The sequence below is a fragment of the Platalea leucorodia genome, assembly GCF_965183815.1.
Source record: "Platalea leucorodia genome assembly, chromosome: 18".
Lineage (NCBI taxonomy): Eukaryota > Metazoa > Chordata > Aves > Pelecaniformes > Threskiornithidae > Platalea > Platalea leucorodia.
The window spans coordinates 6,590,166-6,606,171 of NC_138840.1; the positions used below are offsets into that span (position 1 = coordinate 6,590,166).

A 16,006-nucleotide genomic window follows, 5' to 3' on the forward strand; every position below is an offset into this window, starting at 1 on the left:
AAGATCTGGCAGCCACGCCTGGTACCTCCCTCCAGATGCCTCCCAACTCCTGACACCGCGGCTCAGATCATCTCCATCACCTCACTTTGGGAATAAATCAAAATGGTGCAAGTATAAAAAAATTAAAAGTATCACATATGCATTTCAAAAAAATTTATTTTTCAAATGAATACGGTTCGTTTACAATACACCCAACTTGATGGTATCTAAAGCCAGCAGAGATCTGATGACTGTTGTGTGTACTATACACAGTCGTACAGAGGTTACAGATGCCTACGAGAGGGAAGGAACAGTGAAAGAAGTCGACATTTTACTGTGCTGGAAAGAAAGCAACTCTTGCAACAGGTAGAAAATTTTGGCAAGAACAATTCGTCTGGAGAGGGAGAACGGGCAGAGGACACGGCTTCTGCTTAGCAAGTACATCTCAAAACACCGACACATGGTTTCCCTCCCACCCCACATGGTTGCAGCCCACATCCGCAATACAAATAGGCACACATGGTCAAGATGGTTAAGTAAAAATAAAGGCTTTTACCAGTTTGTTTGCCATCCGTCTACAATCTATTTGTGCAATGTCTCAAGTCACAGCTCTACTTTATCCTTGAAACAATTCCCTTTTGCTTTGAAAACCCCCAGCACCCTCACGGTGGGAACACATCCCAGTTCCTGCTTAAGCAATGGTGACACCAAAACGAGAGGGGAGCAGTTACCAGCATATGAAAAAGAGCAAGACATACACACGGAAGGGAATCTCAATCCACCGGACTGGTTTATTAGAATTTTATTCTGAAAAGGAATCCCAAACAGCACAATTTTTTTTTTTTTTTTTCAATTTAAACATATGGTATATTAAATACGCAAAATTTATATGCACGACATTGCTTCCAGCAGTCTCCTAAACACATACAGCTTGATCGCTAGCAATGTTTATGGCACACACCATGCCACCTGAGCCACCTTCTCCTGAAGATACTTTAATACCCATATTGGCTCATAACCGAATGCTACCAATTACCATGAAAGCTTTAAAAGTAATACCTGCTGATAGACAATGTTTTTATCTATGATCAGACGCCTCCAGGCCACGTAAACAGCCTAGTTTTTCCCCATGACAAGCAACGACGCTATTTATCCACCAACCGGCTACCTGGGGAAGCTTAACTGCTTACACCAAGGGAAGAAACAAGAATATAACAGACCGGAGGATCTGTACCCTGCGAGCCCAAAGCGTGTCACCCAACCTGCGGAACGCAGATCTGCACACCAGTGTCGTGGCAATAGGGGCTGGGCAACGAGCCTGTAAAAATCAACATTTCAGACCAAAAACTTGTTCTGCCAACAATATTGCTGTGCTGAGGCTAGCTTTCCAAAACTGCCTGCAAAACAGACACAAAATGCAACTTTCTAGAAGCAGGTTTTTCTACAGGAAAACAACATGAAGTTGTCTCAAGGCTAGATTCAACGCTGAAAACTGCAGAAGTGAGAACATTTCGATGAAGAATAGAAATCAAGTCCAAAGAAAACTAAAAACTGTAGCCACAGGAGGAAAGTGATTTACAAAACCAAGTACCCAAAAGAAGCCATTCTTCACTGCAAAGTTGCCAGAAGTCAGAAGACAAACTTCACCTCTAGCAGTCTTCCTCCCACCAAGTTTTTTTGGTGTTCAAGTTTCCTCACCAGTTAAAGAGCACTACTCTTTTCCACTTTGCTGGCACACCATCAGGTTCAAAAACTTCAAAGGGTTCTTTAAATTTAGCGTTGCTCCAGTGGGTATTACTTTGCTAATGTGTCTGAGTGAACACTAACCGGCAAGGCATGGATCTTCTATCAAGGAAACTGGTCTTAAATATATTTAAGAGATTTGCAAGTGTAAGCATAATGAAAGTTTAGTAGTAACTATTTTAATAGCTAATTTTTGCACACCTGTAGTTAAACGGGTTGTGGACCTATGATTTATGGGCTAGCACAGCCCTAAACTCAACATATAGTCATATTGTTCTGTGTTGCTAGATAGTATTACAGTAGGTATTAATCTTCCAACTGCCAAATGTGTTTGAAAGGCCAATATAATTCTCAGCAATGAAAAAAACCACTTTCATATAAACAAACTTGCCCTCTGACAGTCTGTTTTGCAACACATGGATTATCTTAAAAGAAAGCAACAGGTAAACATCATGGGACCAATCCCAATGGCCTTCCTCGGGCAGAGCTGCGATGAGATGTGGGTAAAGAGCACAGGCTCACATCGGAGACAGACTCCAACCAGAACTGTATTAATTGAAGATGCAAAGTTGCAAGAAGGTGCACAGGTTTGTATCAAGAATTTAGCACTTCCACAACGTGGTTCATCCTCAGAACACCTAATAGTTAGCTCTCGTAAGGCGATGTGAATCATCATAAACATTTTCTAGGTAGGCTGAAAAATGAGGCAGAATCGTTTACCCAAGGTCAGAGAGGGAACCCATTTCAGAGCCAGCGTTGATACCACAGTCCTGGCTGGATAACTCATCAACATCTCAAAACTGCATAAAATATAACCTATGTGAAAAGCTCTTCCGTTTCAGTCTGAAAATCCACTTTTTTAGCAGCTTTAAGCCCAAACTAGCATCTAAGGACACAGGCACCTACTTCTGCGCAGCGTACAGCCTACAACAGCCTTCCCTCTACTAACACCTCGGTATCAGAGGAGAGGAGATCTTTTCTCCCCCATACCACTTTGCTCACTCTTTCCATACCCAAGAGACCGCGCGGTTTTGTACGCAGACATCACAACCCTCAGCTGCTGGCAAATTGGTTCTTGAAGAATTATCTGTGATGTTTAATCCTCACCTCTACGTTCCCACTTAATCAGACCTCTGCACTGCTCCCCGACATTCGCTGGACAACATTCTTCGTATCCTTACAGCCACCAAACGGGGGTAAGGGGGAAGACGCGATGGAGTGTATGGAAAGCTGCAGGAGCACAGTAAAGAGTGAAGACATTACTGGACAGGCAACATTCAAATAAAGGCAGAATTAATGATTCTCATTAGATAGAGAAACATATCAAGGTTCAATTTTATTTAAAAAATTGCAAGTCTACCAGGAAGTATGTTGATTTGATGACATTACTCTCCAGAAACCACTTATTTTAAAAGCTTCTCCTCTCTGGGTAGTTCTAATTCACAAATAATTCAGGGCTCACTTTAAGTAACTCAAAGCAAAACCAACTCCATTCTGACCAAGGACTTCGAGCTTTCAAAAGGGTTCAAGAAAAACACTAACCATACTACCAATGCAAACACAAGTTTTTCCAGCTTCTGTTCTTGATCAGAAAAAGGCACATGCTTGCTGTCAATGAGTTCAAGTCCGACACAAACAGTTCAAGACACCTAAGCTAAGGTTCGACGTTCCCATCCATTTCCCTGAAGGGCTCGAGCTGACGGCAGCTCGCCTGACATCCACCCAACTCCTGCCCAGTCTTTTATATCTACAGGCAGTTCTTTCGTCACCATCGCTCTACCACTGCCCCTCACATCCAGAGCTGAATCACCGTCCACACAGCTACAGCGTCCTCAGCATGGCTGATGCTATACAGGCAGCGGAGGGAGAGCGATCCTGCCTAAGGGAACAGGGAGGTAGGTAAGAGCTGAGGAAGAGCAGAGCAACTGCAGTGCTACAGCAAAATTAACCCTACAACTGCCTGCTGCTGTTTTTCTTTGTAGCCAGGCACACTTCAGTGTCAACCGCGTGAAAACTGCAACCAGAAGTTTATCAGAGCATCTGTGTTTTATGGAGGGGTTGGATATTGCTCACAAAACCCCTTGACTCCGTTGTCTCAAATAGCACCGATCTACTTGAACTTGCATCTCTCTTGAACCAAGTAAGGTAGCTTCAAGGTTGAGATACAAAACACAGTTTGATTTAACTATAGAGCTGTTACAGGCACTGCCGCCTGCTTCTCAGCACAGTCCTTTCAGGAGATGAACAGGCACTCTTAAAAAAAAAAAAATACGAGAAAATGCTTTTCCCCCTCATGTATGAGTTTTTGAAGTAGTCAAGTAGGGTCTTTTTGGGTAAACTGTGGATGCAAAGATACAGGTTCACAAGGCTCTAGCAGCATGAGATTTTTTTTCAGTATATTCAGCTTTTTCAAAATGAAGACAAGTTTCCTCCTTGCAGTTTTTAGAGCTTTCTACTATTGGTTTAATAGCACAGTCACCACTACCACTTCTCCTCTTCATAAAACAGACAGCTGAGTCAGTTCAGTTTTAGGCTTAATCCCAGCACGATTTACTATGAGTAGCATCAATTACAGCAAATCCTCAGTCTCAAACTTTGCCAGGAAGGAGGATGAATTAAAACTATCCATGTGCACTAGGTTGTTAGGGTTTTTTTTGGTTTGGTTTTCTTGTTGTTTTTTTTTGTTGGTGTAATCTTTTTTATTTTTTTTTTAATTTGAAGTATTTTAATAGTGTCTACATCTTCAGCAGTTTATTAGCTTGTATTTAAATAGGATACTTTAAAACATCATGCACCCTCCAATGAATGCAACAGAAACAGAGAACATTTCTACTGTCATTAAACCCACGCGTGCTACAGTTCACCACCACCAAGGCAAGACTTGGAAGAGATCTGTGCCCAGCAGAAATCAGCATTGTCAGATGCAAGTCCCTTTCATTTCTTTTGATAGAAAGAAGAGGCAGCAACTTCCTTCTAAATCTCAACAGCTTCAGTATTAGCTAAACGTAGATAGAAAATAAACTCGTTGATAGGCAAGGGAAGAGATGGAGGGTATTGCTGCAAACAAGCTGATGGTGCGAGATTTTTGGCCCTTTTTAGTCTAAAAGACAAAAACGCCTACTACTAAAATGGATAGAAGACAAGAGTTTTGGCTCAGAATTTAGACTGAAAAAATGCTTTCTAAATCCTAGCCTAACAACATTAAGAAATCGGGAATATAAAATAATTTAACATCCTTGCAAGCTTAAATACCAACAAAGTGGCATTGGGCATTGCAGTAAGACAAAAAAGCTGGTGAGAAACGACAAGAAACATCAGTTCATTGCTCTAACTTGAATCAGAAGAAATCCACACAGCAAAAAGACCCTTGATTCGTAGTCTCCGTGGGTAGCATAAGCGGGAGTGCTATATTGCGCATTAATCTGACAGCGTCCCCTTCAACAGAGGTGTGGGCAACTCAAACAGGGGTCACCGCCCCACGCTGGGACTGCACGCCCTGAATATTTCGTTGATCGCGTCCAAATTAATAGATGTCAAAAAGCTCTGCTGACTCCTAGAAAAAGGCTGGACACGAACATATTCCTGCAATACCACTTGCAATTAAAGTGGGAGCTTTGCGCTTAAGCTCCCGATAGTCAAAAATATCCTGACTGACATCAAGTTATTCTGCATCTTAAATGCCCAATACTGTATGAACAGTAATAAAATGAACACAAAGTCATTTTAGTTTTAAACTTAAAGAAACAAGGTACCAATTGAAGTAGTCTGTCTATCAAGCAGTTTTATTCAGTCTCCTCTCAAACATGACTAGTTGAGCTGACTTCGGAGAAGAGAAACAAAACCTTCAGCAACTTCTCCCACCTAGAAATAAGTGTTAAAAGCAACATACAGACCAGACACACAGACCTACGAGCTGCACACAGATTACCAATAAATATACAGAAACACCACAACAAAGGACAAGGTTCATCATAAAAGAAAAAGTCTCATAACTGCTATTAAGACCATTACAAAAATGAAAGTTAAGTGTGTATTTTTTGCAGGCATGTGCAAGCACATTACAGTGTAATCAAAGCAGAACTTTGCTATTATTATTACTTTATGCAGCATTACAAGGTTACTGAGGTGCAGTGTTTAATAGTCTATAGTCTACAGCTTTTCCTGACCGGAGGAATGCTCACCAAACTCACTATGGACCCACACCCTCTTCGACCGTCGGAGCGGGGCAGCATCACCCCCCCACCAAGCTGTTCCCATCCCGAGTATCAAAACTCCCAGCTAGGAGTTAGAAGTCCCATCGGTACATGCACATCACTCCTTTAAACACACAAGCCACGTGAGGTCTGCTCACAGCAGGACTGACCATCTCCTAAGTCTTCAGACAGCTTTCAGTTTGTCTACTTCATCTTTGGGAGCCTGCTACATCTAAGAGACCACATCCTTCAAGAGCTATGGATTCTCTTTCAGCACTAATTACATCGCCCCGAGAGTCCCATGCTGTTGCTTCTCCTACACCCCCCCACCCCCTCAATGTGAAGAGGTAAATTGCATCGATTAAATCAAACCCGACTCTAGCCTACCAGCTGAATTTGGTGATCGCTCCTCAATGCCTCTCCCTCCAAATGAAAACACCTTCCTGGTTATTCTTGGTCCTGACTCAGAGAAGCTGATGCTTGAAAGTACCTAAAAGATACCAACAAACACTTGGCATTTTCAATAATTTGTCTTAAGTTTTCAGCCACGTACAACTGGAAAATAAAAATCTACAGCACCATCTTCTAAAAAGGCACTTTCTGAGGACTGTCTTGCTTTAAAAAAAAAAAAAATCACTCCAAGTTTTAAACAGTGGAACTGCTTTGTTTTAAAATGACTCCGTGATAACTACCCGCGTTAGGTGAGGAGGTACCTCAGACAAGATTTGAAAAGGCCAGGGCACGTGGCATGGAAAGTGGATGGCATCTCTCCATCAACACCTTTGTTTCTGTGAAACTGATGCTTCGGTATTTTCCCTCGCAAGCCTCTCCCTTGCAATTCCTTCCCCTCCATATGCACCTTTGCCTACTCAGGGACAACAATTTGGATTTGTTTTAGTGTTATAGAGATCAGGATTCTTGAGACTCTGCTAGGGAGGTAAGATGTAGGATCCTGTACCCATCTCGTTCATACCTCAGCTACTGCAAGTACAAAATCTTCTACTGGCAGAAAGCATCAATTAGCTCAAGCTCTAACCACTATTTTTTCAGGTTTACAAAAAATGATGAGTGAATTGGCTAAGTGAAGTTTTATTTAAACACGTGCCGAAACAAATTAAATGATATCCTAATACCCCATATTGATCTAAAGTACCATCTTTGGGTAGGAGAGAGACAGGAATCTTTCCCTTTGACATCCCTATGGATTTCTTCACCAGATCCTATCAACCTGCGAGTAGCAACCACAAAACTCCACCGCACTGAAAGGGACAGAGTATCTGCCTGGCGCGACCAGAGTCTAAGATGGCCGTCTAGAAATAACGATCTCCGAAAACTGAATTTAAAGTTTCAATGTACATCATCTGCGCTTTTGATTCCTTGGTTATAAAAGTGCTTTGAGTAAAGTTCTAAACCCTCAGTTCACAAAACGGGGAAAATATCAAAAGAGAACAAGATATGAAGAAAAGTGTAAAAAAAAAAAAAAAGGCCTCAAGCTTTAAGTGTAGGCTGAGCTTGGAATTTCACCAGAGCGGACTTCAAGACTAGTAGAAAACCAGTATTCGTAGCTAGAATTTGTACAGAAGATGACTGGTATCTTATGTTAAGCATTTTATAGAACAAAAATTCATACATGAAGAAGTGAAAATAGTTTAGGACCAATAGCATCTTGAAATAATTCGATTGACAACTTCCAGAAACCCATTTTAGTCCTGAAAACCATTTCTGTGGCCAAACTTCCGAAAGGATGCCAAAATGAACCCTATAAAAATAACTTTTTGATGTGTTTAACCAGATTACACACTGAACAGTAATACAGCAATCCTGAGTAAAATGGCCACAGCTGAAGTGCCCTACAAAGAAAAAAAAGCTACTTACAGTGGAGTTCGTCATTCTGTTAGCAGATGTTGCAAGTTTAACGCCTCAACTACAAAACACTCTACTTCTCTCCCAGTCTGGATCTACTAGTCGCTAGATCGCAGGTTTCGGCAAGGCTTTCTGCTAGGTTACGCGAAGCACTGCCGCCAGCCCCGGGGAGCGGTTCCCGCTGTTGGCACGGTACCAGCGCTGCAGCTGCAGGTTCGCGTGGCCGATGCCCTAAGGCTGCTCCTTCCCCGGCCCGGCGCTGGGGCCCTTGTGTGTGCTCCCACCGCGGAAGCAATTAGTGGCACTTGTTAAGTACAAGCGAGGTCTCGGTGCAGTCAACTGGTACAGTGTCGCAGGAGACAGGAACCATTTTTCTAGATAGGCATATGAACGAGGCCAGTATGTCTGCAAAGTAAGTAGAACTGTCAGCCTTTGCCCACGTCCCTCTTTGGACTATATACAGACAGCTCCCAGCAAGAGAGGGGGACCTGGTACGCCACTCAAGATTTCCCCAAACAGCACATAAAATTTGAGATTATTATTTTTTTTTTCTTTTTAAAGGAGAGCAGGTACAAAAATAAAAGAAATCCATATACTCTGAAAATATACTGGAAACTGCCACCACAGATGAGGTACCATTTATCCCAACCCCCCACCCCCAAACTGCAAACATCAAAATATATATGTTTTTAAACAAAGGAAGAATATCTGGCTATTTAATCTCAGTTAAAATGACAGCACCCTTTGTTACACTTGATATTTCACACCATTAATTCTCTTTTGAAAAAAAACAAGATATCTAACTAACCTTGATTCCTTGCTTATCTCCTCGTTCCTTAGTGCAGTAATTGTCCATCTCCATTTAAATAAATATAGCAGCTACAGCATCATAAATGTGTGGCCCTCACAACGCCAGTAACTTGATATCGTAATACAAATAAGTATCGGCACTTTACGTAGATATTTGCAAACCCAAGAATAGAGATTAAAACTTCCAAATACTCTTCACATGAAAACCAGGTAAAATGCGAGCTCGACAAGTAATTTAAGTCACTTTCCCAATGAAGTTTCTTTAATTTATTTTTTGGTGAAAAGTAGCAAGCAAAAAAGCTTCTAAAACCATAGTCACTGAGCGCGGGCAGGATGAGAAGCGTACAGTCTTTGAAAGGAGCGTTAAAAGACTTTTTAAAAAGGAATTTTCATCTAACTGCCAGAAATCCACAAGAAGTCTTTGTAAAATATTTTTTTTAAAAAAATTCTCTATTTTAAAACAATTTTCTGTAAAAAGCCTAACCTGAACCTTTTTATAAACAGAACTACTAGCTAGAGTGCTTCTGAGAGAAAACTGTCAGGTCACAGACTAAGAAAAACATTTGAGAGACTTACTCGGAAACCATCTCACTCAAATTACTTAGTTACGCCAGCCTCCCTGCAGCAGGTTCGTTTGAAGGCGCTGAAAGGTAAGTGCATTAAGAAGTCAAAGAGCGCGGCTGGGCCAGTCCCGGGTCTGTGGGTGCGGCTGGCGAAGGCGTGCGGCTCCCAGGACCCCAGGGACTCCCCGACGTGTCAGGGTTTGCCGAGTCTCCCTCCATCACCCCCCCCCCCTCCTCTCCGGGGACCCCAAAGCCACCAGCCAACTGCCCACCGTCACGACTAGTTCCAGTGCAATTTTAACTTTGCAAAGTTAGTCTTTTTACATTATCTTCCTCGATACTGGGAGATAAAATATGTATATACACTAACTGTTTAGTAAAGCTCTTTGAGACAGTGTTGTAACTGCACTACATACATTTCAATACAATATACAAATGCACAAAATACAGTACTTTGTTTTCTGGCAGAAAAAATGGGGGAGATTCATGCCTGTTGAAGCAAAACGGGCTCAGATTTTAGGCTCAAAATACAGTATATTGGCAAACAGCGGATTTCATGAGAATGACAGGAGATAGGCTACTTATACCAACCCACTGGTTTTCATGTGGAGAGCAGGTAGAGTTCAGAAGGGCTGGGATAACAGCAATGCCCATACAAACGATCTGCAGTATATATACTATGAACCAGTGCAAATAAAAACAGTCAAAAATGCAGTTCACGAGTTTACAAAGTGCAAAACTCCCCAGTCCCCTCATTGAATAAATGCTCAGCTCTGACATCTTAAATATTGTTTTACCTTTAAAGTGGAATGAAAGAGTCCCATTAATTTGTTTCACATTTCAATGATTTAACATGTTAGAACTATCCCAGCCCTCTTTATTTGCAAAGTGAAATGAAGTTACCAACAACTTAATTTTAAAAGGAAAGTCATTATCAAAGAGGAAAAAAGCCTAAAAACTTTTATTAATTCCAGACATTTTACTGATGTCAAATAGGTTTAACTAAGCATGTAAAAACTTAGATCTTAATAAAAAACCCTTTCCATTTAATTCAAATATCCTCCACATTTCAAAGCCAAAAATACGGCCAATTCCTTTGTTAAATCAAAATACTGCAGTGACAAGTAAAGCTTGCAGACTTCTAGAAGCATTTTTGCTATTTTTTTTTTTTGATTTAAAAAAGGAAAATTCAAGATTCCTTCTGACTATAAAACTTTCCTTTCAAAATTAAGGCTTTTACTTTGTCCTTTTAAGATCATGGAGGTGTCCATTCTTCCACAGTTAGTGGTACAAACACTGCTTTAGTACAGCTCAATGGACACAGTTTTCCTTTAGAACGCTTATTGCACTAAAAGATAGCAAAACAAGTTGTCAGTTTTTTAAAAATAAACATGGTTACATTTCTAAAAAATAAAAGTTGATGTTGACCATATGTTCTGTAATAATTAAATTAAAGCATTATTATTACTCTAATAAATATAAAAGAAACAAAAGGAAGCTAAACTTCAAAAACACATACATATGAAATCACATTAAGGTGTGAGAGGCAGCAAGTAAACTAACATTTTTTCTTTTTTCCAAAAAGACCTTAGCTCTAAAGTTTCAGTTCTGGTGTTTACTATATGTAATCCCATAAAACCTGGGACATCTGATCTCATGTGAAGCTTCAACATATTTGACTTGCCAGATAGAAAATAATTGAAACTTTTGGACTAGGTAAAACAGCAGCTTTAGTAAATTCACCAGGGAGCAAGAAGAGTTTGGATCACTACTGCCTGCACGTAATACCACTAGCTTCTTTGCTTTTGGAAAGGGAACTATTGGAGCTGAGAACTCCAAAGCTGTGAAGAAAGACACAAAGGCAGCAGTTGGCTAAATTATGTTCAAATTATTGGATCAGTGTGCAAAACATCTTCCCCCCCCCCCTCAATTTTTTAGCTAGTGCTGTACATTCAAATGTACTTGGATATGTTCACATTCGAATGCTGGATGGCAATATTGAGAGAAAGATTCCTCAATGCAGTGGGGTAAAAAACTTAAATTTTTTTTTTTTTTTGCACACTTCCCTCCCCCAAAACAATCATTGTGATTGTTCCTATAAAGGTGGTTTGCTTTTTTTTTTTAAATTACACCATCGATTTTTTTATTTTATTATTATTTTTTTTTTTTGCAAAGATAGTTGTGCTGCCGAGCAACTTGAGGTAAAGGCATAAGAGGGTTAAACTACGAGAAATTAAAAAAAAAAAAAAAAAAGAGATGGCGGTGCTTCCTACAGGAGACCGCACCAAAAAAGCAGTTGGCTGGTTTCATATTGCATAATAGTGCTGTGTTCCTCGATGAAGTAAACAATCTTCCTTGTGTCAATTTAAGGGTTAGCCTCTCGCCCCTGCACAGTGTCAACTTCAGCATGATCGGAGGCACACCCCATAAACCAACCCCACTGGAAACATACATTGTATGTGGCTTAATTTTTCAGTTCTTCCTTTCAGTGAGTATGCTCCCATTTTATTGACTTAAGCGAAGTACATCGTGCGTAAGGTGTCTTGGTGAATTTGTACAGCCTTCGCGAGGGCCTGTGGATCTCTCCCATTGCTTTGTCCTGAAACATGGCTTCCTTCAGCACTGCAAGAAAACGAGAACAAGACAGGCAGGGCTGTAATTCATATTAATTCGGATCAAAAAGCCGCCTTCACATCTCTTCAACGTTTAGGAGAGCAACGTGGCAATAGTAACAGGACCGGATACTGAGAAAAATCTACTCATCTTTTCACCCAGCAACCGCAAAGCTTTTGACAAATGCCTTTACCTCAGCTGCTCAGTTTGTTCATCTAAAAACAAGCCTGTTACAAATATATTGATGGCTTGAAGGTTATAAAATACTTCTGACGTACAAAGCAGAGTTAGATAAGTGGAAGGCACTTAACATTTGCTTCATTCATGACTACTCTAATTCTGAAGCAAAAAACTAAATGCGTGGCTTGATTCTCTCCGACCACAAAGTAATAACAGAATACTTTATTAAATTAAACTTCATTCTTTTAAGCTAAGCATTATTCAGTAGAATCCACCAACCCACTCTTGTCTGATACTGAACAGCAGCTATCAGGAATGATTATCTTAAGACTCGTCCCAGAGGTAACGAAAATTAACTGCAAAATGAGCAGTAATTATCTATAGTCAGATGGCTTTGCGCCTGACAATGGAGCAAAGACCAATGGGGACAAAAACTTAAGCACACGTTTTCATTTACCTGTCATGTTCTTTGTCCACAAGATGGTATCGTGCTCTGAATGCTACCAGGTGAGCATAATACGCTGGTGCGGGTATAGAAACCGATCGTGTACAGCGCACATATGTGTGGCAGAGCTGGTAAGTCAGCAGCTGAAGTTCATCTGCAGTAAAACAGTTATCATCCCACAAAACATGATAGTGTGAGGGACGGCTGGTACCCTGAGAAGAAGGGAACATCAATTCACTTATCTGGCTTTTCCATACAGTCAAGTCAGATTAAGTTCAGTAAGGGCCAGACTACCTAGTCTGAACTCCTACGTAACAGCAACCAAAGAAAATTCAGTCTTATGTCAGCCCTAAATGTATTTAAAGATGAATAAGAAGCCTAACATTTACATGATTACGTTACTTCAATTATTCTTGCTTGGGAAAAAACCCACATGCCTTCTAGATAACCCTCAACGATCAAAACCTGCTCCGAACATGACTCAACCATGCTTACACCACCTCTCAACTACCTTCAATTAAAACTGTTTCTCACCAAGACATATTTCCCAGAGAAATAACTGCTGCTTTTAACTCCTTCCAATTCCTTAGCACCCTAACTTAAAGTATGAACACTAGAAACGGCTCCACTATTTCAGAAGCTACCTATAGAGTTCTACCAAAAACATACACTTCCTTACTTGCACCCAATGTCATCTTTCCTACGGGTTCAAGAGTTGCACTGCTCTTTGGCATCATGCTGAATCAGATTTTTACCTGTCACTCGTGTCAAGGCTCCCCCCAGATACACGCTTTCACCATCAGTACTTTAGCGGCTCCTTATAGACCGCTAACAAGTACTGAATACCGAGTACAATCCTTAGGAAGTCTTAGAAATTCTCTATTAAATGATTGACTTGCACTTACTTTGAGAGACACTCTTCCCTCCTGCTTGCCCCCACAAAAGGTGTGATGCACTAGAGTTAAATCTTACAGTGTAACTGAATTAGGTCAATTAGCTGTGTTTTAGCCAGGCTAGAAGTCTCTCATTTAAAAAAAAAAAGCATATAAAATATCAATTTAATTGAGACTTCTTTGTGGCTTGCTATATTAAAAACAATGAGCTGCAACTACATCTGGCATTTCTACTTCAACTTATATTGATATTATTCTTTTACCAGGGGGGCAAAAACTAGCTTGCCCAGGCCTAGCATATAGACAGACATGTAAGTGGAGAAAAGCAGCAAAAGTTCGGAATTCCTGAATAAAAACAAACGTTGCAATGATTCAAAACTGGAAGAGAAAACATGCCCACCCAACCTAAACAAAACGTACGACAATGTGGTCAGATCCACATGATAAAAATTTAAAGTGGGTGGGTTTTTTTCCATTTTTAAGCAATATCCTGATATAATTTTTGTCATTGACTCTTCACTGTATTGCTGGCAATACCGCCACATTGTTGGATTTAATTTCCACAGCCTGTAATTCACTAGTCTGCATTTAGTCAGCAAATAATCAAACACTGCCTTCGGTCTTTCCAACTGTTTACATTTGAAAACGTAATTCAATGTTTATTTCATTGTGGCTATAAATCATAAAAGTAGCAGGTTTTATTTTCAGAAATAACAAAGGTACAAAATAAAGTGACCTCTTTAAAATAAACTTTAAAAAGAATCACTTACCATTACTGCAATTTTAAAGGTGTACCAGAGATCACCTCTTAAGCAAATAATACTATTAGTCCCACAATAATGTGATATCTCCGATAAAACTGAGCTAAACGACATTTCCCTACTAAATAACTGTTTGTAAACACAAGTGTCACAAAAGGGAGACAAACAACATGTTCTAAATTCACATCTACTTACAAAGAAACAATTGTACCTGTATTCCAGCATGGCTACAGAGGTAAAAATCAAACTCATATGGATGTGTAATGTCTGTATCTACAGTTGTTCCAGCTGGAATATTGCCACTTCGTCCAACCTAGAGAAAAGGTTTTGTTAAAAAGTGCAGCTAACAACTGTTTCTACATCTCAACTGTAATTAAAAATACAAGTTTCTATTCAACACATGCAAGGTTTCAGCCCGTGAACTGCCTCAGTACTGTTTGGGATGTGTCGGTACAGCAGCCTAGGATGTTTGACAAGGATGCTATGGCTCTCTACCATCTCAACACAGAACACTGCACCTACAGCACTTCAGAACTTTAAATCTCAGAAAGCCAGAATAGCTACACATAAATTTGTATTTAGAATTGTCAGCTTGAGTTTGGATCGACTCACTCAGAAGAACAGGAAAGTTAAAGAGTTCCACCATTTCGTATTTTCTTCTATTACAATTGCGGTAGTCTTGGTCCTAGTTAGCTACCCGAATATGAGCTATAGTTCACTGACAAACACCAGTATCAATGTGCAACATAACAAAGCCTGATGGGGATTTTTTTTTTTTTAACGTACTCAAGGTCAATGATTTTCAATTTGGGACCACATTACGTGCTTATCAATTCAACATCTTCCCTGAATGCAAAGACAATCAGACTGACAGAGAAGCCCATGCTAATATCTTCTCCAGCAGCAAAGTGCTTGACATCAAGCTTTTCACATAAGGCTACTAAGAGAGGGCAATGATTACCCTTTCTGTTCTGTCAGCACAGAACAATCGTGTATGATGTCGCTTCTGCACCACAATATAGGTTATTCCAGGCTGGTAATCTTTCTCCAAACTGATGCACGCTTCTCTAATGGCTAGCAGTTCATAATACAAAACCTACAAGCACAAGAACAGAACAGTTTAGGTTTTCCTTCCGTTGTATTCTACACACAACACCTAATAAACGGTTTGTAGTTAACACTAAGTGCAACTTTGCCACACAATTAGTAATCTTAGGAAGTACTTAGAAATATATTGTTTCCCAAGTTCTAAGACCTCACCTTCCCAGACAGGAAAGAAGTTGCAACTTTTCTTACCCAACGTGCTTAAGAAATTCTCTCCTTAAAAGTCTCAAATTATTTTGTGGTATCTTGGTGTAAATGTAAGCAACTCAAACAGTACAGCTATTCAAATATGAGAACTGGAGTTGCTATGTAGTAACACAGTCCTTCAAGAAACCCACAAATGAACCAACCTGTCGAAACTGTCCTTCAGAGACCCCGTCCCTATAGAAGATGATACGTGTGGGCTTGAACCGTGTTGACTTGTAGAACTGGATGAGAAGCTCTCTCACCATGGAGGCTAGATCTTGGATGATTTCCTGACGAGGTCGCTGAACTCTCACCGTGGCACAGTACCGGCTTGGATGAGCATCCATACTACCTACAACCTTCAGGGGAAGATTACATGAGCAAAGGCTTCAAGATCAAATCTATACCAAAAAACCCTAAAATAGCAAAAAAGCCAAGAGCAATTTTCAAGTGAAAGATGCTTATGTTAAAACAACCACCACAGTAACATTTTTAACTGGAACTTGTAGGAGGTACAGGTTTAACACCTTTTGAAAAGAGGTGCAGAACTTGCCCTCCAAGCACCCTGAAATGCGTCTGCAGAATTGGAGTCTTCCCCTCTGTTGACAGCACGCTAACCCATATTCTTATAATCCAGACACAGACTTTTTTCTTTGAAGTTTTCTCACCTTTT

At 40.3% G+C, this 16,006-nt stretch overlaps 1 protein-coding gene across 5 annotated transcripts in view; it reads right to left on the reverse strand.

Moving 5' to 3' along the window:
* Window positions 1-180: 180 nt before the first annotated feature.
* AGO3 (argonaute RISC catalytic component 3) overlaps window positions 181-16,006 on the reverse strand; it is a 41,937-nt gene continuing 26,111 nt past the window's right edge. For 2 of the 5 annotated variants that reach the window (XR_014230123.1, XR_014230124.1), the window contains 7 exons: window positions 15,498-15,692; window positions 15,005-15,139; window positions 14,255-14,356; window positions 12,402-12,601; window positions 11,604-11,773; window positions 8,587-9,231; window positions 181-8,183 (listed from right to left, as the gene is read on the reverse strand). Coding sequence is in view for 1 of the 5 variants with exons in the window: in XM_082329692.1 (XP_082185818.1) it covers window positions 11,665-11,773; window positions 12,402-12,601; window positions 14,255-14,356; window positions 15,005-15,139; window positions 15,498-15,692 (741 nt within the window). In the remaining 4 variants the exon portion in view is untranslated. Of the gene's footprint in view, window positions 8,184-8,586; window positions 9,232-9,411; window positions 11,774-12,401; window positions 12,602-14,254; window positions 14,357-15,004; window positions 15,140-15,497; window positions 15,693-16,006 lie in introns of those variants that run through there. The other 3 variants (XR_014230122.1, XR_014230121.1, XM_082329692.1) reach the window with 3 other exon arrangements.